Source organism: Ambystoma mexicanum, chromosome 7p (assembly GCF_040938575.1).
Source record: "Ambystoma mexicanum isolate Mex_15411 chromosome 7p, UKY_AmexF1_1, whole genome shotgun sequence".
Taxonomy (NCBI): Eukaryota; Metazoa; Chordata; class Amphibia; order Caudata; family Ambystomatidae; genus Ambystoma; species Ambystoma mexicanum.
The window spans coordinates 939,206,191-939,226,701 of NC_090939.1; the positions used below are offsets into that span (position 1 = coordinate 939,206,191).

General features: G+C 41.8%; 1 protein-coding gene across 1 annotated transcript in view; it reads left to right on the top strand.

The window, feature by feature from the left end:
* ABI3BP (ABI family member 3 binding protein) overlaps positions 1-20,511 on the top strand; it is a 1,926,231-nt gene that overhangs the window by 1,018,019 nt on the left and 887,701 nt on the right. Inside the window, exons 15-16 of the mRNA XM_069637268.1 lie at positions 818-892; positions 3,826-3,900. Coding sequence (XP_069493369.1) covers positions 818-892; positions 3,826-3,900 — 150 coding nt within the window. The remainder of the gene's footprint in view (positions 1-817; positions 893-3,825; positions 3,901-20,511) is intronic.

The following is a 20,511-nucleotide window of genomic DNA, read 5'->3' on the forward strand; positions in this document are numbered from 1 at the left end:
AGGATCACATTCAGGGGGCATATTTTGGTCCCATTGCTGTGCCTTGCTTCTGCATAAAACTCTATTGAGCATCTATATGTGTGTGTCTGGGTGTGCCCGTGTGTCTGTGTGTGTCTTGCATAAATACACACACAGACTATTTTCTGGCACTAAGGGCTTGCATTTGGGCTAGTTTGCATATCCGCAGTGCATTGCTCTTGTGGCTCTGAACTGGAGGTGAACTTCCAGTGATGACTACTGGATGGCTCTGTGGCATTAATTCAAATCATACAATTACATCAATTGTATTGATTCAATGAAATCATACATCAATACACAAAACAGAATTTGTACCTTCTTTGCATTGATACAAATTCATCTATATGTATATGTGATGCATAATTTACATATCCCAAGAATCAATCAAATAAACGTTTACGTTATATTGTAAAAGCCGATTTTAAGTACAAATCCTTTTTTTAATACTGAAGAGATTCTAAAAATGTAAGAATCATAGCCATCTAAAAGGAGACTCATTTTAAAATTTTAGGAAATGAAGTCCCCAGAAATGGGTACATGTTTTTCGATATTTGCACCATTATTCTATATTTTCGACTGAGAAAAAATGCATCACATTTATTTTGCAGCATTTCTGATACAAAAAAATAAGATTTTATTTAGAGCATAATCCATTTAAAATATTTACTTTTTAGCAAGTGGGAAAATGGCACAACATACATGTAATTGTTTTGGCCAATTCAAAATGCAAGAAGATTTGGTTCCTTAAATATTCTGTGAAGTAGACCATTATTTTACAGTTCCTTTTTCCACCTTACAGCAAAGCATCAAACGACCCAAGAACCTCTCAGAGCCAGTATTTACACCTCATCTGAACATCCTGAATCTACACTGGGTAAAGTGGATTCCTCAGAATTATTGTGTCCCTTCATTCAAAAGGGATGCACTAACATTTCACAAGCATTATTGCTTACTTCAGCACACATACTTATCAAGCACTCTTTTGAAAGATGGTATAAACTTTCTACTGCTTTGCTCTGCTGCATGCTGACCTATCATTCATGTGCAGCATTAGATCCGACTCGATCACAGTCCTCGGCTTTAAGCAGGAGTGCAGAGTGGCAGGTCTACTCAGATCAGTTTTTTCATTTGTGCACTGAAGATGAACGTACATTATTGAATATTCTGCTTGAAGCTTAGCTTGTTTTGAATCACTTGGCTCTGTCACCTCCGCACTAACCCACCATTGCCCATTGTGTTCTCTTTAGCATTTAAGGAAATGTGCAATAGTCAATCGATTTGCCCTTGAGCTTTCATTCTAAAGTTATTACCCAGTACTTGTTCTCTTGTAATAGCCCATGGGATCCAATTTTATATGTACACGTTTCCCGAGTGTCCTTTACTGTTTGCCAGAAACTGGTACATATTGGAAATGCTTTGATATCTTTTTTATTGTTTTCCAATCCATTTATCCTCCATATATGCTTTGATGTTATTGAATTAATTGCGTACTCATGCCTCAGCCGGCTATGATATTCAGAAATCGCTTACTGTTTTCATACTTCTTACCCATCCTAATTACCCTTTTCTGACTATTATCTTCACTCATTGCTCTAATTTGTAATAATCTCTCAATACAACTCTTCTTTCTCTTTTATTTGCCTTCATTGCCCGTCAACTTCTCCCCCACTACAAAGCTTTTATATCTTCTCCTCTATGTCATACTATCTTCTGATCAATCACTTCCAGCAGGCTAAGGTTAGTACAGTCCCTGGGCAGGAGTAAAATCATATTGCTTTGGACAAGGCTATGTGCTTTGAGACTACTATGTACAAAAACTCAATAATAATCATAATGCCTGCCAAATAGTTTCAAATATTTTGCTGGACCAGATCCACGTGGTTCACAGAGCTCCCTCTTTTATTGTTTTTATCATTCGCAGCACTGTTAATCAGCATACAGCACCTTGGAAATCGGCAGTGAGCCTGTTCGTCTTTCAGTGTCATGCTCTTCGTAGGCTTCGTAGGCTAAAGGCATTTCTTTTCCTTGGTTGAATCAAACTTGCTCTATCAGCAGCTGTTTCTAGCACCCATCTGCTCTGTTTTTGTCTTCCATTGCTCTTTTTGATAGAACTGCTTTAGTGGTCCCCCAACATGTGCCCTTTTACCATTGTTTTTTCGCTGAGACCTTATGCTCGGGCACCAAATGGGAGACCTAAGTCTTGCTCTCTTGTTATTACTCAGCATTTCGTCAACAATAAATATACATTTTTATTTGCATTTATTAAATTCACGAAACGCTGTCCTAACACTGAAGTGTTTGTTTCAAGCGATTTAGTGTTATCTAGCATCATTGTCTTCAAAGGCATCCTATTGTTGAACCTGTTTACATTGTCTAGTTGGATTCATCCATGATCTAATAACATTGTTAATTTGCGAGTATTGCTTTTGTAGCCCTATTTAAATGCACATATAACATACTTGTATTATTACTTCTTTGTTCTCGAGTAAATCCACTCTAGAAGCAGTGGTCATAGTGCCTATGCTTTGCTCTCATTGGTGAACAGTGTTTACTCCAGCCACAAAATTCAATTGCCAAGCAGATTCTCATTATGTTGTTCTTGCTCAGTGGGTACATTGTTGGTCAACACGCTGGGAAGGATGAGGCTGGGAATGCAGGCTTTTACCATATGGTATAGCCTGTGTTGATTGGAGCCCTCGGTCTTCTCTCTGATAGGCCTCCATTAATTCTCGCTACATTGGCCCGCTGCCTCCAAGCCCCCATCCCCCAAATATGCTCTTAATAACCCCCCGCCCTCACATCTCGGGCCATCCATTACCTCTTCTTCCATTGGTCACTGCTACTGTCATTGCTATAGAAAAGGGACTCTGTTTCTATTTCCAAGGCAACCATTTTTGTTTTGTAAGAGAACTCTATGTGCTCTCTCTGTGAAAAGCTGAATGTCCTTTAAATATCAGCTTCTAGAAACTCTGCTTGCTTGCCTGGGATGCTAACGGCTATACACACCTCCAAAGTGACAAAAAAGGTAGCAGGCGCCCCTCTCTCGAAAGAACACGGCATGATAACCTGTTCAGTGGTTATTAACCACTATGAGAGTTCGCAGCCATCTGCTTTTTGCTCACTGTACCTTTCACAGATGGGAAATATCCATTTTCATATCAGTCTTTGTCCCACCCACATGGGCAGTCCAGCACCGAAATGCTATGGCAATTCCTCTCTGAACTGGAGTACCAACAGCAACCCCATACACATGTTTCAGCCTTGTTGGGCCTCATCAGTGAGGTGAAGCTGTGCCTCTCTGAGCACAGTGAGCAGGGGGCCCAAAGTGGCATTATTACCTGGTAATAGCCCAGGGCCCGCATTAAGCTTCTCACTTCACTCGGGCCATCAACTTGGGCAAAAGAGCCAATAGCAATCGATAATGCCCCCCTCCACCCTCATTCAGTGTATTTTGCTTAAGTGTTGAAGCTTAGGCATCAGATGGTTAAATGAGTATTTGCCCTTTAAAACTTTGTTAGTGTTGCTTCCTCACATCACATGTTTTTTGAGAAGTTGTTTAATGGTACCAGTTCCTTTCTACCATTCTTATATTTTTTTCGTACGAATTCTTTTACGTAAGTGATTTGTTGAATTATGGTAATTCTTTAACCAAAATCACGCTTTAACATCGCTTGCTTGGCAGAGCCTTCACTGTGACTCCCACCCATCATTGCCGGCTACGTTCTTGAGAATAAAGCAGTTGGTTTACAAGAACAGTGAATCCCTCCATGGACTGTCATCATTGTAACTAAAATTGTTTTATTTCAGTTTCAAATGAGCTGCCCCCTTTAGTTCGAACACCGAAAACAACCGCAGTGCCAGAAATACAGATTACTCATCCTGGTAATTGTATTGTTTCTGTAATTCTCATTTTTTTCATGTATATAGTTAATTTGAATTGAGGGCAAGTAGGAGTCTACACCGATTGTTGTATGTGTCTTGTGAAAGTGAATGAAACTGATAATTGAAACTTTTGTGACACTGCAATTTATGAATTTTACAAATCACCACCTGTCAATCTAGGTCAATCTAGGGAAGCGTTCAGCTAAATTCCACTTTAATATCCCGTGCTTGGTTAAGGAAATCATACCAATTAACACTGGATGGTTTCCCTGTATCCAGGGTCAACAAAAATACGGCATAGGCTGCTAATGTAGGCAACAAGATGCTGCCCTCCTTTTCGAGACCCACCGGGTCTCGATACACTGTTAAATCCATTTGTATTACGCGCAAAGTGTCTTTTGGGCGCACTCAGGATAATGTAAATAGAGTGGCAAAGACATGTGGCTGCCTGGCATCCTGAACAGTACTGTCCATGGGCCAGGGCCATTGCAAAACAGCCCTCACCCTGACGCATTTTAAGAACTATGCAGAACTTCAAGGAGACCAGAGCTTCAAAGACAGTGGCCCTCATTACGACCCTGGCGGAAAGGGGTTTACGCCGGCGTAAAGCATGGCGTACCTTTCCGCCAGACTACGAGTTCCCGTAGCGCCATGGTGATTTTTACGCCTGCTTTTTGCAGGCGGAAAAATCCATGGCGCTACGGGACTTGTTGTTAATTACGCCACCGTAATTTACGGTGGCGTAATTAACGCCTTCCCCACTCCCATTATACCCTATGGGGCAAAAATGGGAATGGGGAAGGGTAAATGGGGATTGGGGACTTACCGCCCCGCCAAGGTCGGAATGGGGCGGTAAGTCCGCCAACCACCATGGCGGAGTTGGCAGCTTAGCGCCATGGACCATGGTGCAAATTGCACCATGGTCCTCCGCCAGGGTCGTAATGAGGGCCAGTGACATCCCTGACTTTACTATAATCATTATGCACCATGAGGCTCTGTTTACAAGGATCCATTGAAGGTCTTCGGCTCTGGCTGTCCATACCTCTGTCAATTTGGCGATGAGCTCCTGGCCTGATTTACAAGTAGGGAGAGGGAGGGCTGAAGGGAGGAAACAATTGCTGGGTGACGCCACTCCTGGGCAAGGGCTAGTAGTTCAGTACTGCCCAAGGATGGAGTCCCCCAGCTTCTCTTGACTCCTGTGTGCAGCTACAGAAGAAGGCAAACGTACTGGTATAGTTGGGGCGGAGGCTTGTGAGAAGTATAGAAATGAAAAAGGTGTTCGCCTGCTTGCATATTTGTGTGTGTATATATGAATGTGTGGTATGCAGCATAGGTGGAGGAGTGGCTGCAGAGGGTTAATAGGGGGCTATTGTAAGGAAATAGTGCCCGCTGCATTGCTCAGAGATTGGCACTAGGTCCGAAATTGTCACTGAAGGGCAAATGGGGCAGAACTTGACACTGAATAGTAAAATCAGGACATATCTGGGTACTGATGGGTTAATGGACGCAGTTTTCAGAGCAAGCCGCAGGAGGCAGAAGTGTGACTAATAGCAGCATCAAATGTGTTTACTAGTGGTAATGCTTGCATAGAAGATTGAAACAAGCCTCATGGTGTTATTTGGGTATAACCAAAATGAAAGTCGACAGCAATGTCACATTCCATTAAAACAGACCTCAGTATGGAAATGCATTTTTGTGGAGAACAGGCCTCAGGATTTTAAGAAAACATGGAAATGTGTTGTAAAATGCTGCTATGTAAGTTTGGTGACCTGTCATGTAGTACAGTATACTTGATGTATTATCTCACACAACCCTTTGTATGTTCAGTGGTCCAGATTAGATTTTGAGGTGGGAGTGTTTTACTCCTTATTTTTAAACTTTTAGAGTAAATGTGATTTCAAGAGAGTAAAAATTACTTTTCTCCTTTGCAAGAGTGTAAAATGTATGTGACATCCAGCCAAAGTGTGCAAAAACTGCATGGAAATCATTACCAAGCAGCAGCTTTCTGCATTGTGACAGAATACACCTTTCATTATATCTCTAGTGATCTCTCCTGTATATATTTAAATTTTGAAAACACAAAAACCTAGCCAATTACATAAAAGCAAACATGCATTGTATTGTGTGTTTTGAGGTTCGATAGCAGAATTGTCATTTTATGTTTAATGAAAGTCCTCATTTCCTGGAGCTGTTAATACCTAATGGTATGCCAATGTTATTATACAACAGTGCAGAGAGGCAAGGACTCCATGCACAATTCTATGCCTAATCTCATGGTCAAATGGCTATTCATATAGCGCTTTTGGCAAAGCGCTGTACTTAGAACATATTTATCACAATTATCACCAAACCGAAGTTGGTACTCCTTTATCGACCTCGAAAAGGATGAAAGCCTGAATTGGCCTTGCCGGGATTCGAACCTGCAACCTACAGATCACGCACAAATCGCAGCAACGCTCGCTCAACCAGCTGAGCTATCTTATTAGCTAACATCATTGAGAGGCAGGTAAACTGAGTGTCGACTGAGGTATAATAATAACAGTGCCTAGATGTTGGACGAACCATGTATGAAGCGCTATATGAAGTTAAATACCTATCTGGATTATCACAAGGACAGGTTTTGCTGAGTTTCTATTTCAATTGCAAATGTAATTTTCATTTGTTTGTTTTTGAACAGCACTTGCACTTCCTGGAGAGTCAGGTTTTGGATGTTTTAATTGTAGTGTTGAAGATTTGAGAGGCTATAACACCTGTGATTAGTGTAATGACAATCACACACCCTTGAGCAAAGACTCTGCGGCCACGGACCATTTATAGTAATTTACCCCATTGACTGCAAGGCTGAATAGATGTAAACCAGAAAGTGCATACTCATCATTTTACACTCTATTTTTAAGAGTGTACATTAAATTATAAGTGTAAAAATGATCTGCCTCCTCATGATTATGCACACAGCACAGGAACTCTGGAAAATAACTGCAATACTGATTATCTTTTACTAGAAAAAAAAACATAATTTGTTACAAAAGATTAATTCTCAATTGCAACTTAGTTTTCCATCTTATTAAGTATACAATCCTAAAATGATGGGAAAATAAATATGCACAGTGCTTCTGTTTGTTTCATGAGCATCTATCTACAAACAACCCAACAGAGCAAAAGCTGAATGAAAAGAAACCATTCCTTTTATCGCAGTGTCCAATTTCTTTTTTTGAAAGGCTTCAGAGAATTGAATTCTATTTAACAGGCTTTTCTTCATGGCTTACAATTACATCCATGTAGATAAAAATCAAAAGAAGTCAAGTCAAGTAACCTGACCTTTGCACTGCCCTCTGCTCTAAACTTGTGCATAAATGTACACAGGAAAATAATAAAGCTGTCGTATTTACAAGAATTTGGTGCGTAAACAGGCCCAGTGTATACCTTATTTGGAGGCCTGTGTATGCTGCTACATACGTAGGAGTAATATTCATATATTCATATCAAATACTGCCTTGCAACTGCACACCTCTAAAAAATCCCAAGCTGTATTCCATCTGTCCTCCCATGCAATTCACACGCTGACATTCACATTTTCTGAGGCTAAACTGAGGCTTAGATGAACAGAAGAGAAGGATCTCATGAGAGAGGGCAGTTTGCATAATTCTCTTTTCTATTCATCTTCACCATAGAGAGGGTTCAGTCCCTGTTATTTATTTATTTATTGATGTTTTGTTAGGCACCTGCTGTGCGCACAGTTGCTCAGAGGCACCCACATTTATATGTGGAATCCCACCCACGACTCTCTTCCAGTCCAGCTGAAACAAAGGTATGCTGCATAGTTCTTACTTGCAATCTGGAAAAGAAAAGCAGAGGTCCAGGTTGTATGCTTAGAATGTTAAAAAATCTGCCACATTTGAAGCAAAAATAAATTACTCTAACTATGCCCATTCATGACCAACTATAAAAGATACATAAAATGCACACATCTCACCAACCCTTCAATACATATCCTACTAGCAGCTCACTCCTCAAGCTTTGTGGTGACTCTGCAAAGGTTTTCTTTGACAAGGACACAATTATTTTAAAATGTGTCAGATTCCCAGCCATTGCCAACATCAGCCATAGCAATGTCAATCCTGTGCTGTGTGGACATGTCCATCAACGACACCATGTGCAACATGAACATGTTAACCTATTGAATACGTGCACCTGGAATTAGGGCTGGTTTCCTTGCAAGCAAGATTGGTGATACGCAGGGTTGTGCTGTTCTTGAAGGCACAGTTATCCCGAGTATGCCCACTTTTTGTAAAATTGGGAGAGTCTTATGGTAAGGATAAACAGGGGGCTGGGGGGACCTCTTTGTGAACCTATTTAAGGAAACTTGCCACCTATTAAATTGAATGATGAAATTAGTTTCTGGTTTTAAAGGGGGCTTTGTCACGGAGACTAAAGTAATGGAATTGGATTCATAACTATGGACAGCTTTCAGGGTAGCACGGATAACCAAACGTGTGCCACTTGATACATACTTACTTGATTACTTGAAACCCCAAAGATACTTACTGCTTTGCCCTGACCCGATCCGGAAATTCTGTTTATTGATGCGCAGAAATCAACTCCCTGTGCACTCTATATGTGGCGCTTAATGGAATCTACCAAAAGAGGCTAGGTATTGAAGAATCTGCAAAATTCCAGGTAACAAGGAAACTGCGAAACACCTGATATGATATGGCATTAATAACGCGCCTATACACAAGTGTTTCAATGCATGACGAGGCACGGGAGGGGGAACAGAGGGAAGACAGGCAACCATCCTACTAGGCCAGATTTCATTCAGATCGCTCAAGTGCATGGGAAGGGGGAAGTGGGAAAGTGTGGGGATAAAGGGCAGGGGACCAGCGCAGTGCATGGGATAAAAGAATAATAAACAATAAGTAAAAGTACGGCCAGCAGGTGGCAAGTGCAAGGGTAAGTGCAGACATCAGGTGTCAAGTTCTGGTAGTGGGACTGTAGGGATACAGAAACAGTCCCCAAGAGCGAGGGTTTCCAGGCAGGCAGTGCAGGTGTGCAGCTGGCGGGGGGAGGGGACCTGGGCCCGAGATCAGAAGGTGGCCAGGTAACCTGCTTACCGATTGTCCGTGTGTAGGGTCTAACTTGATACATGAGTATGAGACCATTAAGACAAATGAATTTTGGATTTACTGCTCCAACACACAATCAGCTGTAACGCATTTAGCACTTTCATTGGGTTTCGAAAACTGTACAACTAAAGTTAACTGATACGACAGCAGTTTGATATGACCGAAACTGATATGAATTGACAGAAAATGGATTTGTTTCCTGAACCCTATGAATGTATTTATTGCAATGTATGCAAGTGTTTACTACGTGTTTATTATGTGTTTTGTTTTAGATCATTTTAAATTGTTTAAATGGTTTTAAACTGTTCAATGAATATTTATTTATGTGTTAGTTGTGGTGAGTAATTGGTTTAATGTAAACTAATGACATTGTAAAAGTTCTTAAAGAACTATATACAATAAAATAAATAAATATGTTAACATAATGTTAAGGCTGTCAGTATAAGGTTTAAGGTTGAATGAAAGCCTATTGGTTTTGGGAAAATGTTCTTAATAAACTACCATCAAAGATATGGCTAACTTAGTGTGATTCTCCCTTCATCTCAGAATGATGAAATCCTTTAACATAAGATTTAGGTAAAGCTATGGGTAAGGACCCTCTTTTTTGTTGTCGGGGGGGAGGGTGGGGCTGACTCGTGAGGGACTAGTCTATCAGAACAAAATGCAAGTGAGTGCAGGCTTCCCCACTCTTTGGCACAATTAGGTACGCAAGACAGCCCGCAATACTAACAGACAAACATGTCTCTCTAAACAACCTCGAGACCAAAAAATGACATGTGTGACGACCTTCTCACCGTTAAGTAACCATCTAAGAAGGACCATCTTCCATCAGTGGGACATCCTCAAAACCGACACCTTTCAACCTGCCAAACCTAGGTTTGCATTCAAGCGTAGCAAGAACCTTAAAGATCGCCTGGTCCATACATATGAAACACCACGAGCCAAGAAGGACTCACAGCTTAATCTCTGGAACTTACCCCCGGTAGTAGGACATTTCAAGTGTGGAAAATGTTCCGTAGGCGGATTGACCAGAGACCTCAAAGAGATAGACCTCTACGGACTTCAATGGAAATACAAGGCTTTCACCAATTCCCAAAGCAAGTGGACCATATACAGAATCAAATGCCCCTGCGGTCTGATATATGTCGGCAAATGAAAGAGAAATAAGACAGCAAATCTGTCAACACAGATCCTGCCTAAAAAATCAAATAGCCGACGAGGCCATGATGGCATACTTCAAAGCGAAGAACCATAAACACACAGGCATGTTCTGGTTTATCATCCAGACAGTAGCAAACCCACCTAGAGGAGGCGACCATGATCTAGCACTTAGAAAAACAGACCAAAAATTGATTTATCGCCTAGACTCTGTAAAGAAAGGACTCAATGTGGCAATTAAATGGAACCTATCCTTCAACTAACATCCACGCTAGGTCCAATGTTTATATATTGGGTCCAATTTACCTCCCTTGAGATGACACCTGATCAGCATCAGCCTTTTTGGATATGGCCCGATGGAACAAAGAGCATACTCATTAAGTGGGCAAGCACATATTCACTCTCCAAGTCTTGTTGACAGTACAGGTTACACCAAGTATGACAATATCCTTTATACATACATGGCCTGTACATCTAATGGTTAATGGAAATGCTTCCTCCATTTCTACCCTACACATGCACTTGCTCTATACCGAGCTTCATCCCTCGCCAGCAATATGAGCACACTGATACTGCCATCCCAGCCTCCTCCAACTAATCTCAGCCCACTAGTTTTAGCCTGGACCAATCACATTGGTGAATGGAGATGCTTACTCTGTGTTTGCACCCAAAACATACACTTACAATGAACTGAGCTCCATCCCACGCTAATAATATCAGTAGAGTGCCACTTCCATTCCAGCTGCCAATGCTAATTTTGACCCGCTATCCTTAGCCCACCTCGTTCTGGGTTTCCATGGCCAGACGTCCATATTGCACAGGCTGTTCGTTTAACCACTATCCCAGATGTCGGGATCAAGATATACAATAGTCTTTTTCCTTTTATTTTCCCTTTCATTGAGACTCTGTAATCGCACCAAATTTACAGACCCCTGCAGCATTTACGGTACTTGCCTGCCATACTTGCAGCATCCTGTGTCACCTAGCAACACCAGCACAACACAATAGACTCTTAGCAGCCTATGACATTCACCCTATTACAGATGAGCCCCCTCTGCCCTGCTGCCCATGCGCAAAGCAGACCGAGCAAGATTTTGACATCAATCAGATGGTCGGCTTCTTGAGGCAAATAAGTAAGTACATCTGCTTTTACACGCCGCATTATCTCGCATCTACAACTCATATACACGGATAAGTCAGCTCCCATACACCGACCGCCTTTGCATTATTATCTGTAATGCTACGCGATTCGGCATCCATGTTGCTTAGCAACTATTCACTAATGCGAGCAGCAGCTTACCATCCCAAAGACTCTGGGACACACACCCACAGGTGGCTCTCCATTTACAGAGAGTCAAGCGGACAAGGCCCTGGGCAGCGCACATACGGCACTACCCTCCTTGTAATTCACCTAATTCAACAGTAATTGCTTTCCAAATGATATGATATATGATATGATATGATATGATAGGTTATTTATAATGCGCTTAATACCCAGAGGTTTCTAAGCACGGACCCGGGGATTGAACCTGTGTTGCTCCATGTCGTCTTGCTTCCAAGGCAAGCACTTTGCACCTGAGCTATCCTCATGAGAACTAATATAGCTCTGACACATAGTAGACGTTGCTTAATAACCACCTATCAATGCGTGCACTAACTCAGCGTCCCAGTACTCCGGGACACATAGTCACGGGGCAGCTCTCCTCACATAGAGTGCCACCCAGACAAAGCACATATACAGCGCCACATACCCAATTCTAGTTGACTTAAATTAACAGGGTCTGACTTAAAACAATTATGAAATATACAGTGGCCATTTCTGTCCAAGTTTTTGAATGCGCACCACGCAAGTGGCCAAACCCCCCAGAGGCTACCTCAATAGGAAAGTGAATACACTATAGAGCCCACACAGCAATGTTGACAGGCATTTTTCATTTTTCAGGTGAATCCCTAAATCTTGCGACAGCTCGTATAACTAGATGAACACCGCAAAACACCGTCCAGCATTCCGAGTTACCGCGCAAACAGATAATTTTCAGTTCTTTAATGCCTTAAACACAGTTCCACTAAGAAAACTGCCCAAGACATAAAGAATTACCGTAAGGTAGGTAGTGAACCTGAGTTACAAGAGTACATGGTACCGCATCTAATTGTTTAGATTGCCCCGACAAGCACACTCCATTCCAACACCTTTTTATCTGTGTTTTTATTTAATTAACACTTCCTCTGTCTCCAACAAGAAGTTCAGTCTGGGAACACATCGCGTTTAGCTAAACAGTCCTGAGGAAAGCACAGAGGATAACAAATACATTAAAACTGAAACTTTCCTCAGAATATCCCCCGAGCTGGAAACACAAAATGTGTCAATTTATATAAGTGTATTGATAAGAAGAACACACTAAGTCACTCCAACTAACCTCACCACATTGCTGCATCTTCAACCTTGCTGTGTTGAATGCATCGGAAATACTGTTAGACTTTGATTCATGTGTTTTTAAATTTGGTGTTTTTGTTATACTATGAATACATTCTTGTTTTACAAAATCAATACGTCTGTCAAACTGTTGTTCCTAATTGTGTCAAAGGGTGGGGTAGCCTGCACTCACTTGCATTATGTTCTGATATCCTTTAACATAAGCCTTAACCCTACTCTTAAGAGTCTCTGTCCCTCCAGGCTTGCCAAATTCTAAAAGAAATGTTTGGCAGTGATGGCTCAAATAAAAGTTCCAAACCAATATGTTGAAGTCCTTTACTTTCCAGGCTAACCCTAAGCTGCAACACAAGAGTTCTCTAAACTGAACTACAAAAGTGTTCATAAACATATCATATAAATTCCTTCCCTATTCAAAAACTCGACCATCAGTTGCCTTCCTGGGCAGTTGCATCTTGGGGCAGCGCACCATGTTGTTCTCTACACACATACTTTTAGACCTCTCAATGACGTCTTATTCTCTTAAGCTCCTAAATAGGTTTCTCCAGGACCTCTGGTTCTCTCAGACTTCTCTTGGGTATCTCCATGACCTTTAATTTCCTCATGTTTCAACCTTTGGTTCTCTCATCAAAATACTCTTGACGGTAATGGCTATTTCTTCCCCTCATTCAAGGTCCTATTCAGGAAGACAATACTTTCACCTTTCTTGCAGACATTTGTCTTCCTCTTAGATTCTTTAGGCTAGCACCCAAACCTAAAGCCTTCCTTCTGGTATCTTCTTCGATGTATATTACCTGATCCTAGGTACTCCCTTGCATGTATTACCAGCTCTTGAGGTGGGACCTCTGGCATATGTTTGCAGAGAATCTGCTGCATAACTGACTGCTGCAAGATTGCACTCTCCCAGTGTATCGAGGGAGTGGGTGACCGTATGTCTTCTTCTTCCCAATCTTAGTAACTCACTACCATTTCCCTTCCAATTGTATAGTTTTGGGTGGCTATTGGCGTTCTAAACCAGCCCAGGATTGATCCTTCTCTTGAATTACCTTGTTTGATTGTTTTTATTCTCCCTTGACGTTTCCTTTGACCTGTGGTTTCAATATTATTACTCTTTTGACATTGGCCTGATCTTAATTGAGAGAAATATTGTTTACTGGTTCACTCAGAGCCTTTAAAAGTGGTCAAAGAAGGTTAACCTCCTGCTCATTTGAGAGAAGGTTTTGATCTTAGTGGTACTTGTACAAATTAAGTAAATCAGGATGTCCTTACTTAAGTAATACTTGAGAACATTTAATTACAACCCACATTCGCACATAACCCCATCTGCAGCCACAAGAAGCTCTACTGGGAACAGCAATCAGGAAGAAATCGCCTCATAACAGAAACACCAGGAACAATATCAGAGACACAAACCACTGATGGACTAGGCAATCAGGTGATGAGAGCGTGTGTCATCCCTTCTGGTTTTTGACTTCACTTTCTGTCTGGAACTTCACTTCCAGCAGCTACCTTGGATTGGTGGCATCACAACCAGTGACCATCTTGGATTGTTGACATCACTTCTGGTGGTCATCTTGGATCAGTGAAATCACTTCCTGCCCTATCTCCAGCTGAATGCCACAAGAGGCTCCTTTACAAACACTAATCAGGATGAAATTGCCACAACCCAGCAACACCAAGGGCAATATCAGAGAGACTAACCACTGATGGACTAGGCGATCAGATGACGAGAGTGTATGTCATCCCTTCTGTACTCCCTAGGGTCGTCCAGCCAAGGGTGGAACAGTGAAGGATGAAGACACTCATTGACCATCCTCTTTGCCTCTTGGTCTATGAGCCTTTGCTTTGTTGTGGTCTGCTACTTGTCACTAAGTACCCTTCATTTCTTCCTCTCAGCTAGACCATCACCATGCACTTCTCAGTCTGAGAAGATAGATGTGCACGCTAGAGTACTAGAAGCAGTAGAAATAAGTTCACAAGATGCTTTCAGATGTGGTGAGTCTAATGGCACTGATATTGATATGCGGATGATGAACTCTAATGACCAAATGAGTCCCACTATCGATATGCAAGACAAATTACTCGCCTTGCAGGTTGAAGAAAAGCTACTGGGAGAGTAAATTAATGGAAAGACAATATTCATGAATAACACAGGGAACGATAGTACAATAGAAGTTGAAGGCATGAATGAAAGCGAAAATGAGCTGAGAGAGTTGAAGAATGTGGGAATAGAAGTGGATTCTATCACTGGACAATTTACTAAAACACTGGCTGCTTATGATCCACCTGATGTACCGATAGAGGTAGTCGAATCAACGTGGGAATGTACCATATTGGTAGTTGAAATTAACACAATGATACTCACTTTGCCATCATCGCGTGCGACAGGCCCTGATGGCACATGCAATCCCTTATTGAAATTATCAGCTGTAAAGTGGGCTCAAACTCTGCATATACTTTTTGTCTGGATTGGTAAACATATGAAAGTACCTAAATCTTGGCAAGAAAGCTCAATTTGGAAAGCTGTTGGAAAGATCCCAATCACTATAGAATGCTAGCGATGGTAGACATTCCCGCGAAAATGTTTGCTAAAGTTTTACTTAGAGACTTGAACCAGTGGATCGCAGATAAACAGATACTCCCTCCGATCTGGTTTTTGCGCAAAATCTGCGACTATATATAGTATTGTGATATTAGTATCAGCAGTCGAATATGCATGGAATAGAAGAAAGCTAGCAGTTTATGGTGCTTTTATTGATTTTAGTTCTGCTTTTCATACTTTTTTACGAGATAAATTGTGGGATAAATTAAGACAATGGGGTATACCGTTAGGGTTATTAACTATGATACGTCTTTTATATACTACTACGTCTGCGAGTAAGACTAGATGGTGAGCGTAAGATCTCAAGTGTAATGTCTACGAGTTGAGGAGTCAAGCAGGGATGTAATCTAGCAGCAACCCTTTTTAACTTGTATTTATCAGATTTAACTGTGGTATTTAATGTGATTTTAGCGGATGATGTGAAAATTGGTGCTATAAAAGTCAGATGGTTAGGATACGTAAACAACCTCCTATTATTGATTGTTCACCAGGAGTCTAAAGTGGAAGTTAAATACATTAGATAAGTATGCTACAAGTAATGGCTTAAAAATGAATTTGAGTAAAACCAAGGTAATAGCATTTATGGGTAAAACTGGACAACAAAGTCAAAAGAATGTGAGCAGGAACATTGCAAATCAAAGCACTGAAAAAGTAGAATCATATAAATACTTGGGCGTTATTGTTGATCAGAAGTTAACTTGGAAACAACATTGATGCAAGACGAAAAGGAAATGTATGACCATCACAATTAAGTTAAGCCATTTTATTGGAAATCAAGGTGGCTATTGTTTGAACACCATATTGATGCTATATTCAACAAAGGTCATTCCATGCCTACTTTATGGTGCCGAGTTATGGGGAAGAAAGTATAAGATGGAACTGAACACATTTGAAGTGAAACTCCTAAAAATGTTGCTGAATCTACCCAAATCTTTGTCCACTTAATATATCGGGCTGGAATGTAATCTGATGTGTATTATGGATACCTTGGAATACAAAACAGCAATATTGTATACCAAAATATGTGTAATTGATAATGCAACAATGATGGTGGATCCAATGCAAAGTTTTGGAGCCATTGAGAAAAGTACGGAATTGACAACTCTATCGCACCTTAAGAACACATATGTAAAATGGTTGAAAGAGAATGAAGCAACATGGATGACTTATTCAGTTCCTAGAACAAAGCACCTGTTAAAAATGGCAATATATGTGGTGAGCAAAGAAATAGACCTAGTTATGCTAGCAAAAAAAGTGAACAGTGGGATGTTAATTAAAGATTGGATGAATCGTAGCGAAACCCCTACTTATTTAGATGCTTTTCCTGACAACAATTGTATTAGATACTATTTGTTGTTTAAATTTAATATTGCTGACAAAATGAAAATAGTAGGAGGAACATGTGGTATCCCTCGAGGTAACAGGTGGTGTAGACTGTGTGGCATATTATAACTAGTGAAGCCCGGCCGCGTAAAGGGCGACTGCAGAGACTCCTGCTGTTTGGCTGTGCTGCGCTGCAGAAGCGCTATTTCCTGCTACTTGTTTCAATATTTAATATTGAACTGCTGATCTCCAACCTACTTTCAACAGCGTGTTTCCCCTCGCGTCCCTTGCACTCTGTGAGGTCGACTGTGTGCGAGCGAGTGAACCGCTGCAACGCGACGAAGCGGGTGGAAAGCCCTGCCCATCTTTTGGCTCCACCCATTCCAGGAAGTGAGGCCACAAAACCAGATCCCAGCAACCCTTGCGGCGTGAAGCCCGGCCGCGTAAAGGGCGACTGCAGAGACTCCTGCTGTTTGGCTGTTTGCTGCTTTACTGCCGTCTGCCCATCACGACATTCTCCCAAAACGTCGCCTAACAGGAAGCACAGCAAGACGGAACGCAAGGGAGCAATCCTTGTGCCCATTCTCAATATTCTGCCGTATTGTCTGTGTCCTTTTCGGCTGTGGAAACACTAATCATGACCTTATCAGCTGACGGCCCTCAAACTAGGAAAAGAGCTTCACAGCAACGCCGTATGACCAATCCTTGGGCAAGGATGAAAGCCGCTGCTGGGTCAAAGGTAAGCAAAACTGCCGGCCGCGCGCTTATAGCCGAAAGCAAGTCACCTGATCCAATTTGCCTTGTAACAATCGGTAATATGAACTCTTCGACATCTTCACTTATAACAACCGCTGACAAATGTTCTGCTCCGGATGATGTTACAAAGGCTTCGGCGCAACAAAGTGTTCCATCGGATGCTTTCGCATCCAACTCAATTACCCAATGCTCGGCAGCTATGTGCATCTCCAATCCTAAAAACAATTCACCCTTCAACGGCAAATCCCCCGCAAACGTGTCTCCTATCGTATCTAATGTTCAGGCTTCTCAAGCAGCCATAGTGGACCGGCATAAGTCACTAAATGCTTTGGTACTAACATCGGCGCCCTTCTCTGACGCGAGAGCGTCGGACACACTATATACGACAAATTCAGTCTTGTCAGCTAATATGCTCTATAAAAACAGATCTTCTCAGAATGACGTTAACGTCCAGAAAGATAAAAGTAATATACAACAAACAGTGACTGATGAAGAACTATTAAAAATTGCAAACTCAGAAATAGAAAACTTTCAGCTGAACAACTCGAAATTCAAGCAAGCCACGAATGCCAAACGATCAGTCACACCCCCTCAGGCACTAATGTCTCACTGTATTGGCAAAAAAACTTCTTTTCACCAAAAAACATCGAGCAATGCCTTGGGCAAGTCCTGCGGTTCTCAAATCAGCTTGGTCAATTCAAAAACTGCTTTGAGGCTCCCTGTAAACATTTTATGTCCTCCACATGCGACCAACTTACCTGGCCCTCGAATTGATTTAATGACACTAAAATCTGTAGGCCAAGCGACTTTGGGTACCTCTCTTGATGGAACTGAGTTTGATAATGACAGTGCCTTAGCTTGCCAAGCACCCGAGGTTAGGCGGTCTTCCATATCAAGTACAAACGAACCGCTTACTGAGTCCAACTTTGCAAGCACTCCGCAAGTTTCAACATTAAAAGCAAACTCAGTCTCCACACATCTTGATCGGAGCGCGATTGCTCGCGCTGGCCGTCTTCAAAGAGTAGCTGAACTTAAGGCAAAACGTATTTCCACCATGCACTCTCTGCATGAAAATCCAATGATAAATGTTAGCACACCTCACCCCATGCAGTCTCAATTTGAATGGCGTAAAAGAAAGCTCTTTATTCAATCCACAATACAACTTGGACAACTCGACTTGTTCTTCGGCATTCCAGGACTTTCCACCTCAATCGCTCGGAATGTCACCTGAAGCACTCCTGCAGATTCATAACAATGTGTTGGCTGCGTCAGCCGTTGCTCTAGCACCATTCACAAAAATCCTAGAGTCACTGATAGGAACAATAACTGATCAAGGCGCCGCCATTTCCAACCTAACGACTAAAATCAACAAGCTGGAACTCTTCTCAAGCTTCTTACAAGATCAAATGACAAGCAATGCAGAAATCGCACCGAGATGGCAGGAAAGGCTGAGCGATTTAGCCGCACGGCATCACTGCCAAAATGATGCCTTAATGGAAGGTCTCTTAGACTCGGTGAAATGGATGCGTAAAAACACTATCAGTCTCAATGCTGGCGCCCTGGCGACACGAAACGGAGTGTCTGGAGCTCCTCAACCTTCATTGACAACTGCCTCCGCGTCAATGCCTAACGAACCCTCACAGTCTGGATTACCATCGAGCTCGTCAGCTCCAAATCATGACGTTCAAGATTTGAACCAGACTTCACATGGTTTGGGTTCCAACGCTAATTCTCTCGTCCTGAATGCGATCCCAACTAAAGAAATCGCATTAACCCAAACCCCCAAGGCAGTAAACTCATTTAACATTTTCAAAGTTCCAGCGAAGACAATTCTTATAGCAAATGATAAAAGTTCGAAAAGACTTCCTGTGAAGCAAACCCAGCAACACAAAATAAAAAAAGATATTCCAGTGAAAGGATCACAGCAAAAGGTTAAAAAGTTCATAAGGAATATTACAACTCCAAAGAAGACAAGCCTGTTCACTCGACCAGTTCATACAACCAACGAAAAGAGCACTTTTGACAAAGGCCCAAAAAGTTCGTCAGACACTAACGCCAGCATACCGAAGATCTCAGTAAAACGCCGGCGAGTTGCCTCAAATACATCTCTATCTAACTACGGGGCTTCAGACTCCTCGATAGATCTGTGCAATCTATCAACTTACTAAGCTGATCCAGAAAATTCCACCTCAGCTTCTCCAGAAGACCAAGCAATCGGACACACTAGGCTTCCCTGGAGGAAAACCCAAGAGGCCACTAAATCACTGAAGTCCTCGCAAGCAAAATCCATTGACGGTCAATCTGCTTCTGCGGCCAAAAGAATCTCTCAGCAAGCACTAAGCTCGAGGTTAAACCCTAAACAAACATCGAACCAGCTAACCTCACGCTCGCGTTTAGCTCGGCAAAATTTTGGTCCCGGAAGCTCTGAGACTCAAACATGCAAGTGGAAACTTCGGCTTCAGAATATTCATTCTGATGATAATGAAGTTAACTTAAACAGAGGAAACATCTTAAAATTATTTGCTTGTATTCCATCACTACGAGCGATTTCATCGAATGATATCAAAATCGTGGAATACGTGTCTGAAAGGTCCTCTGATCAGGTTCTCCTACACATTTCCTCGGTGGCTGTAAAAAATCTGCTACTTCATGCAAATGAAGACCTTTTGGTCTATGGCTTTGATCTTACCATTGAGTCAACCGCCTTAAAATCTTTATCTTCTAAAACAAATCTTGAGCATGAGGCAAGTCCTAGAACCGTTAAGCGCTCTGCTCTGCGTCAATCTTTAGCCTCCTCTCCTGACATCCTTGACGCCGCCATGCACCAGTCATTTGAAAGAAGAGCCATTAACGTGAAAAGACTTATCAATAGACATCGTAAATAACAATGAATACAATGAAACAGCAAGAGCTAATTTTGCTGTCATGGAACACAAGAGGATTCACACATTTATTTAACACATTTCCAGTCTAATTGGAGAAAGTTTTCATCATATGCTTACAGCAAACATGGCTAAGAGATCCTCCTACATGCGATGGCTTTTCGATTCAGTTAAATCCTGCTGGGAAAAATCCGAAGGGCCGGCCCTTTTCAGGCTTAATAACTTTATTGAAAATCTGGAATTGGTGGACGTTGGTGACTTCTACGAACCCAAATCCATTTGTGCAAAGCACTTTGATTAGACTGTCACTGAGAGACATGGATCTCAATCTCCTGA